Here is a 9496-nt window from a genome sequence, read left to right as displayed (position 1 = left end):
ATCCTTCAACAATGCATAGATGTTACCCTTTGCAGGATTATAAGTAACAATGTATCATTCATTCTGCAATTAAATGAGATGGCGATTAATATATCAAACCAATAATATCCAAACACTTTATCACGAAGTAGATAAAAGTGGTCAATAAAATAGAAAGTTGATATAAAAAACAGAGGATAAGCATAGTGATTATGAAGAGCAATTCAACATCAACTTGAATCATCATAAAACACGGCTTACAAACATAAGTGCACCTAAACTGAACATGGGCAATAGCAGTTATACCTCGAACATGCGTTCTATTGCAAGAAATGAAGCAGGCTCCTGAAATGCATCCCCAAATCTTGGACCTACCAAAAGCTTAATTTTGATTACATAAGAATTTAAATAGTGCAAGTGTCAAAAATCACAGTTGTAATAGTACACACCAAGAACGATATTTGACCATGGAGGAGTGAATATATTTTCATTTAAATTTCCTTCTTTCAATGAGGGAACACACCCTGGACATGACCCATGATAGAATGATTAGCAACAAAAGTAATTCAATGTAGAAATAATTGCATCATATAATGTCAAGTTTCTGGAAATAGAAAAACATAGGAATAAATTTAAACTTAACAAGCACATAGGATAGTTCATTGTCATATGTACTATCCTATCAAATTCCCATTAACAGTTGAAGTTAAGTGAGCTCATCAAATAGTAAAACAAACTTGCAAATACCACTTTAGAAGATAAAGATAAAGGAATTAGAGAAATAGGATGTAAGTCTACGATGATCAAGATATTATATATCCAAGACCTATAATCTTCAAGTGAAAATTGATGTGTACATTACGCATAGGAAAACACATGCTATATTTGATATAAATGTATAGAGAATAGATAGGCAACCAATGATCATAAAGTAGCTCTAATTTCTATGTTTCCTCTGTGCTAGCTTACGTAAAGGTGTTAGATTATATGCAATATCATCCGCATGCCACCATAAGCAATTTAAAAATGGCAACTTAGCAGTCTTAAGAAAAGACTCCACTGCCACAGTGAATCTTGCACGATTTAAAGTATTCAATACAACAGATTTAACCTGATAATGAAACCTTGAATTCATGAGAAATGAATAGAGGCATTTTAGATTTAAAAATGACAAGAAACAAAAATCAATAAAAGAAGGTGACATACCTCCCCGTATGAACTGAATATATATCCAAATGACAACAAAATAAAAGAAGCCACAATGGATGAATTCCTCTTTGAAATGAAGATGCTGAGGCCAGTCCCCAACTGCTCAAGATAGAGTGTAGATAGAATCACTATAAAATTTGCACATAATAATTCACTTGAGAGCAGCCAATGAATATTAGAAATGGTATAGTCTCCAAGTATTCCAATGGGCAATGTCAATGGTTATATTATCCCTAAGTTGAAGTCTTAATTTCCAAAATGTCATTATCAAACCAAAGACTGATGGCATTGAAATCAATTATCTCAGTATGTTGCTCCAGGTCAAAGTAATGTGATATAGTGTGCTGCAATGTGTTGGTAGCAATGTGACAGCTGGGCCATTGCTAGAAAAAATACATTATTATACCAATTATACACATTAGCATCTTCCTGCTTCTCTACCACAAAGCTGGTAAACTGTGTTTCAGCGTGTGGCAACAACATAAGGAAAAGATAAAACCCTTCCTCTCTATTCTGGCTATTGAGATAGTAGTTCTTTCTGATTATAAGTGATTCACATTTATTATCAACTGAGATTGAAGAAAGGACTAATAGTAGTCATGCACCCAATAGTCATGACCTGATTTTTTTAATTTTGAAGCAATCTTTACATATCCTACATCTACTAGAGCACTTCAATTGTAAAATAGTCTCTCATGAGATGATGTATGGAATGTACATAACAGATAGAAATAATATACCAGATCAGCAATATTGGCAACAGACTCCCCCTTAGCAGTGACATCACCAATGTTCTCCCCTCTAGCATAGGCCTTGTAAATAGGAGTGTGTGTTGATGTTGATGTCACGGCAGCAACATTCTGGAGAAGATAGATTTAGTTTCAGGACATCTTAATGTGTACAAAGAGATTGGTTCACATAAAATGGACATGGACAGTTTGCCATTATTAATCCTAGTCCAAAAAAAACAAAACTCATGGAAAGATTCAAACCTTTGCCATATTGGCTGCACAAGCCAATGGTAAGAAAAGATGAGGCACAGCTGCAGTTGCCAATTCTACACTAGCACCCAACTCCATTAAAAGATCACCAGCAAAGCGAAGCTGTGCAGCAGCATAATTTCATAAGCAAGCCTAGCTTAGTTTTAGCAGAACTTACAATCAATCACAGGAATAGCCAGAAAATGGAATCTAAGACCTACCTGCTTTAAAAAAAAAATTAAAAACAAAGAAATGCAATAAATCATAACATGATCAAATACAGATCTGCATATTAAATGGCAGGTGTCCAAGACCAGATCTGTAGGTTGTGTATGAAGGTAACGGTGCTCCAACCCTCTGTGCAATTTCCTGTAAAAGGTTCTTGTAAACACCTGTTTCATCCTGTTGACAAGGATCCATCAATGTAAGTTTTTACAAACTCACAAATGCAGTCTTGAAAGTTAAAGAGTTTATGCAACTAGATCTAATCATTTTATTCCTTTGCTGAGCCATTCAATTCATTCATGTAAATGATGCCCAGAGATAACTTTGCTTGATATTGGTAAAACAGGTGTTAAGATTCTCATGGGCTGCAAGCTAGAGCCTGCAATTGTAATTCCTCTACTTAACTAATAGAAACCTGAAATAGAACTTCTTCCTTTGAGTGTAGGATAAGTTCATTCACTTACCAAGGATGAATAGGTTCATTTCAAAATCCGAACATGTAAATCAATTTTAGCATGATAATATGAAGTAAAAATCAAAACACAACAGGTTAAGCATATAGAGGAATATAAACCACAACTTCTAATTTTCTTTTTTTCCATTCAAAATCCAAACTTAAGCAATAAAATCCATCCAAGAAGATAAAACCATAGCATGGGAAAGTGCTTGCAGTGAAACACCAAAGTCTTAATTTAGCATCCCAAGGAACACACATTCAATGAAAACCCATGTTCACCCCGAGTTGGAATGAACACATGAATACACCCATATCAAGGCCTGGTTAACATGTGGAGAGAACAACAAGGAGGCTGAGAACGGAGAAAAAATAGTCTATATGCTCCAGCATAACAAAACCCATTGTAGCAAGTGATGTTAAATAAAAGAGAATCAGAATCCTACTGGTGAATTCACCAAGCACAATTTAGAAAATCACAATAAAACTATCCGGACAAAAAAGGGTCACCTTCATCAATCAGTTTTTCCAAACGATTGCTTCAGTCAATAATAGAATTGTTTTAAATTATGAATCACATATATGTGCATACCAAGTTCTCTTTAACAAGTCTCTATTGTGTATCTTATATGTTTACCATTAATTTGAATGAAGATTAGCTATCTTAGTATCTTCCCTTTCTACAATCAAAACATGCAAACTATGATGAATCCTTTGATAGAAAGAGTTTATGTGAAAACAACAAATAAATTACGTAATATGGCGAGTAAGTAAAGTGAACCTTTGACATTCTTCTTATAGTGTTTCATTTTTACCATGTTCTTAATGTTCATAATTCACTATATATAATTATCTAGTTAAAAGTATCAACATATCTAACATGCTTGCTTGCATTAGTTACACATATATAGAGATATGTCTTATAAAACATCCATCTTTGCTTGGTTGTTTAAATATTCAAGCCATATATTTGTGTATATATATAGAGAATAACATTTAGTATTAACTAGTGAGATTTTGAGATTGATTAATAGAGTACATCATTCTCTTATTCCCATCACTCTTAAGAATGAAAAAAAATCAATCACAATCACCATGCAGCAAGTCCACGCAAACTTAACTAGTACTGAAAACTTTGCAAACATATAACAACATGCAACTGCACCATCAAAACCATACCATAAGACTACCAATCTATAACTCAAGTAGTTCATTATGCAATTGAAATTTAGATTTACAAAAGACATAAACAAACGAGTTTAATTTCTTTGCCACCAAATGTTTGAGTACACTGTTCTTCAAGAAAGGTTCATCTGTGTCACTTCCATGTCATTCAAATGAAGTTTTACCCATCCATTTCTTCAACAATTTTCATGATTCAAAGTTCTTTTGATTCCTCTACTTGTCTTCTACAACTTCAAATCATAAAAACTCAAAGATATTACTTAAATTTTGAGTTAGAACTCCAAAACTCCATGAAGCTCACTTGCAACCACAGTCCCAACCAATGCAAATTAAACATCAAAATTCTCCCAGACTACTAGACCAAATTACATGAGATCACCGCCATTAGAAATCTAAGAACCAAATCTAATTTCTAGTGAAAATTTCATTAAATAACCTGGGAAGCACAGACACGCAAAACCGCCGACATACCGGTGTCGTGCCGGTGTCCGACACGGATACGCCATCAACACTGTGGGGCACTGTATCTGACACCCTCTCATACGATTGGACACCTCTCGACATCCCTGGACACGGTCAAACTAGATTTTTGGTGGCGAAGCTTTGTCTAACCTTAGGTTGTAGAGGTTCGGGTAGAGATTTTCGCCGGCATGAGGCTTGTAAGAGGATGAAATTGAGGTGATGAGAGGTGGAGTGGTGGAGAGAAAAGGGGTGCTACGAATGATGACAGAGGCGGCAGCTACGGGGGTTCGAGGGAGGGGCTTTATGAGGCTCTACGCATGGAGGTGAAGAGCGTTGGAGAGGTGGAGAAGAGGCGCTGCGCGCGGAGGTGACAAGGGTTGGAGAGGTTGAGTAGAGACGCTGCGCGCGGAGATGACGAGGGCTGGAGAAGTGGAGGATAGGCTTTGCGCACGGGTAGGTGACAAGGGTTGGAAAGGAGAGGCGCGGCGGCTGACAAGGTTCCAAGCCTTTTAAGATCTAGGGTTTCTCCACAAACATCAATCCTGACCGTTGATTTATTATTATTTTTTTAAAATATTTTGTTCGGATTCTTTTGCAATTTACTCTTTATAAATATTTATTATAAGATATTATAAACTAAAATATCAAATTTAAATAACAAATTTAATATTATTATAAATATATTTTATATTATATTTTATTAAGATTTATTTTTAAGTTGAATATGAAGTTTTTTTTTATATAAGTGTACTTAATTACTATTGTTGAAGACTTTTTCTTTAGCATAATTGCAAGAGACTGAAGGGTTATTATAAAAGTTATTTATATTTAAATGATAAATATAATTATTTATATTTATAATTAATATTTTACATTAAATATATATTTTTTTATTGTGGTGTCTTGTCGTACCCGTGTTCTTAATTTTTAGAAATTACCGTGTCGCCGTGTCCGTCTCGTGTCGTGTCATGTCCCCGTATCCGTATCCGTATCCGTATCATGTCTGTCCCTGTATCCGTGCTCCATGCTTCATAGTAAATAACTAACCCTAAAATCCAAATGACGCCACCGACGAGCGAATGGAAGTAGAAGAGCTCTCCCCAGTCCCCAGTGATAGCAAATCCAAATCCGCGCGCCTTGAGGCGTTGCAGCAAAAGAAACCCTCGGCATCACCGACAATCACTCTCGCGCTCTCAAACCCTAAACCAAGCAGAGAAGTGAGAACCGAGCGTATCTTCTTTGGACTTTTAACGGATTCGGGTTTTTTTTTTTGTTGCGGTTTTAGATCCAAACCTGGGTGTTTAGCTGATCCAATAAGGGTGGTTTGCTCTTCATTCTATAAATATTTTTTAAATTATTTTTTTGTTAAATTCATATATATATATATATAAATTATATTTTATTTTTTGGAATAGAGCTTTGAGAAATACCCTTATTAAAATGGAATTTATGAAACGATATCTATCCATTATAACCTTTTTAATTTTTTAAAAATTAAATTTTATATAGAGTCTCAACCAAAAAATACAATAAAATACAAATAAAATAAATTATATAATTGAAATTTGGAAAGGATGCATATGGAAATATGTGGTGATTTTTTTTAATTTTCAAGTATTTCTGGACTTGGTTATAATTCATGCATAACACTTTCTTTTTAACCTTTTTAAAAGTAGCATGGAACTCAAGATCACATTGGACAAAATAATTAATAATAAGAAATAATTAATGATATAAAAATTGATAATAAGTTCAACCCAATTGATTCAAATTTTGTGACACAATTTGCGACGGCAACAAATCGTTGCAAATAATGTGTCGTAATTTGTGTCGCAAACCAATTGCATGTTAGGTGCCAACATTTGAGACAAAGTTTGTGACGCCAATAGATCGTTGCAAATAATGTGTCGCAATCTGTGTCGCAAACCATTACATGGTAGGTGCAAAAACTTTTGCGACAAAATTAGCGACATTCTTGGATGGTCATTTTTTTGCAACGCAATTTGGTTAAATCTGCAATATTTTTGTTTTTTTGTCACAAATGGTTGCAATTTGTGTCGCAAATCTGCGACACATTTATGTGTCGCAAATATATGTGTCGCAAATAGCATTTTTTCTTGTAGTGGCAGTTATATGCATCCCTTGCATTTCGCGGCTACTTATAAATTATATGGAAATTCAACCTCATCTAATTAACAAACTTTGTCTACATTTGGCAGTGGTTTTTCAATACCACCACGAATTGCTTCACGATTTATAAACTGGCACCAACATGTTTACGTGACAGTTTAAACCACCATGAAATGAATTAAAAATAGTCACGAAAGCATGTTTTCTTGTAGTGGAATTATGAGTCAAGCTGACAACATGGAAATCAAAGGTATGCAATCACGTATTAGACAAGTTTTTGAGGCCATGGAGAATTTCACTAGATGTACACTAAAGGCTTATGAAAAACTAAATGGCAGTGCACAAGGCAAAAAGATGGCTACAAATAATGCAAAACATTCAAAATCATATATAGACTTATTAGGGTAAAGTTGAGTGAAGCTCAATGACAAGCAGGAAAGTATATCTTTTGTGTTTGGAGGCACCAAGGGCTACGCTCAATGTTTGGTACGGTCAAAATTACTCCGCAAAGGTGGAGTTTTAGTGTTGTTGCGATTTTCATGGCATGTATAGTCAAAGTTTGCAAGGAGCAATGCTTGTGTAGAAGATGAAAGCGGTGACAATGTAAAAGTTCCATGATCGTGTTCGATATTATTGGTGATGAGCGCATTTCATATAACCATTTTATATACCTCTTTCATATATTTAGCTTGTCTTTTAGCGTTTATTTATTGTGTTTCAGTGCTACTTTGGGTATTTGTGCATAAATGTGCAGATGAACAAGTCTTAGAGTAAAAGAACAAGATTTGGTGATAATTTGGCGTGAAAAAAGCACAAAGGGACACTTTAAGGAGAAGCATGGTTGTGCTTCACCCCGTGCAGATCTCAGGAAATCCTCATCAAGAAAAGCACGAGTACCGTAGCATAGTACTTGGACGGACCTCTAATAAGGTGTGTGTGTAAATTTATATGTGTAAATATGCAAGTATGTGAGCAATATTACAATTGGTCCGTGAATACCGCAAGTGTACAGGTCATCAAGTAATACCTCTTGGGTAAGCACAAGAGTCATATTTCCCTAGGAATGATAAGAGGCTCATATTACTTTTTTTTCACTTAATCAATAGCCTAACGTTTATGTTCTTTCTTCAATCTACTTCTACAATTATTACACAATACAATTGGAGAATCGTTAAGCACACTTAGAAGGAGTTGAGAGGTTGTATGACAAGTATTTTGATTATTACTTATGGTAGGCGTTGAGTGTGACAATTGTATTCTAAAATTTGAAACGAGAATCCGAAAGCCTACTAGTCACAATATCTTAGCAACTAGGTCTAAATTACTAGAAACTTAAGACGGAATCTCTTCCTACCCCAGCCTCCTATGTTTGCCTTAAGTAAGAGAACTCCTCTAGAATGGACAAATCAAACCCTGAGCCTAAGGGACAATCGATCCCTAATCTAGAAACCTAGCTATGCCTAATTTCTTAGCGCATGCATAGATCTATCATGGCATGTGTGTTCTCGATGTAGGCACATATCTTCCTTATCCACATGAACAAAAATATCAATTAAGAACATGCAATGAATCACATAAACTAGATATATTTATTGAATTAAACAATCAAGATTCATAAATAATAATTGTGGGACCTAGATATACAATTTTCCTCAAATTAGGTTTTTATGGATAATAAAATTAAGCATTAAAGCAAGAGAGAGGCACAAGAATAAAAGAATAAGTATGCATTCAAAGAATTTCTAAACTAACTCCCTCCAATAGGTCTCCGAAGATTGATGGTGAGAGAATCCCAAGATTGACAAGATGACACCGAACGCCTTTTCTAGCCCTACTCTAACAATGATTGTTGAATTACCCTTGAGAAACTCGCAGGAATCTACTGGAATATGGCAGAAACTCGTCTCCAGCCGCTCAGATCTCCAGAACTCCGGTCGCCTTACCTTATTCAGATAAAGAATCTCCCTGAATTTAAAGAAAACTTGGATATTTATAGGATAGAGTCGGCTACAACCTCACCACAGGTGTTGTTATGCCCGTGGTAAGTTATTACTTGGGCTCCAAGTCGTGTCTTGGCACGATTCTCTAGGAGTTGCGCGGTGAGATCACGGTCATGGTGTGTTTTCACAATGTTTTTGTAAGGCCGTTGTGGCTTTTGCGTTGCTTCTAGTAGTTTTACGCTGCCACGGCTTGGTAACGACAGTGGTGGGTATAGACAATGGCTATGATGGGATGTTACCACAACCATTATGAGCCGTGATAAAGCTCTTATTCAACCAGTTAGCCTATTTTGCTTTAAAATGCCCAAGAATTTGCTTATTTTTTCTTAAAATAGAAATAAAGGCCGTGGCGAACAAAAGAATGATATTTCACACTAATTAAGTGCTAAACATGTCAAACTCCATGCTAAATGCAGTGTAAATGATATGAAAAATTTGAGCTGTATAGCTCTTATCATTACCGTAGTAAGCGCTGAAAAAATTATGATTCACATGCCCCTAGCACAGTCATGCTCCTTGAAAGCATGGCCTGAAGCACGCTCATACTGCAGGCTATACATATTACAGTTTTTGGATTTTCTATGCCTAAACATGTCGAAACATCTCTTCATCTTTTTCTTCATAACTCTCTCATTTCTCATCCGCTTTCCCTCATTCTTTCACCATTTTTCTTCATTTTTCTTCCTCTACACGACTCTCCTACTTCCAAGGACTTAATTTGCATGATTTATTGGGATTTGTGCCATTATCTTCATCGATTCCCCAAGGTACCTCTCTCTAAACTCTAGTTTTGATCAAGAATGTTTCCTCTCCCTTTCTCCTATTTTTTTCAAGTTGAATGGATGCCAATGTTGTGGGAGATTGGTTGTTTG

General features: G+C 35.4%; 1 protein-coding gene across 5 annotated transcripts; it reads right to left on the bottom strand.

The window, feature by feature from the left end:
• LOC120276791 (protein root UVB sensitive 6-like) lies at nucleotides 1-4994 on the bottom strand. 5 transcript variants are annotated; one of them, XM_039283507.1, is made up of 8 exons: nucleotides 4469-4988; nucleotides 2390-2570; nucleotides 2181-2291; nucleotides 1929-2048; nucleotides 1186-1287; nucleotides 429-503; nucleotides 286-350; nucleotides 1-63 (listed from the first exon to the last, which is right to left on the bottom strand). In XM_039283507.1, exons 1-6 carry the CDS (start codon nucleotides 4594-4596, stop codon nucleotides 486-488), a joined length of 660 nt encoding a protein of 219 aa, XP_039139441.1. In that variant the 5' UTR covers nucleotides 4597-4988; the 3' UTR covers nucleotides 1-63; nucleotides 286-350; nucleotides 429-485. The 5 variants fall into 5 exon arrangements, with proteins under 5 accessions (XP_039139441.1, XP_039139448.1, XP_039139432.1 ...); XM_039283514.1 differs by having other exon boundaries at nucleotides 429-1287; nucleotides 1929-2000; nucleotides 4469-4994; XM_039283498.1 differs by having other exon boundaries at nucleotides 429-1287; nucleotides 4469-4989.
• Nucleotides 4995-9496: the final 4502 nt, after the last annotated feature.

Source organism: Dioscorea cayenensis, chromosome 2 (assembly GCF_009730915.1).
Source record: "Dioscorea cayenensis subsp. rotundata cultivar TDr96_F1 chromosome 2, TDr96_F1_v2_PseudoChromosome.rev07_lg8_w22 25.fasta, whole genome shotgun sequence".
NCBI classification, from domain to species: Eukaryota; Viridiplantae; Streptophyta; class Magnoliopsida; order Dioscoreales; family Dioscoreaceae; genus Dioscorea; species Dioscorea cayenensis.
This window is presented reverse-complemented; position numbering and strand designations above follow the sequence as displayed.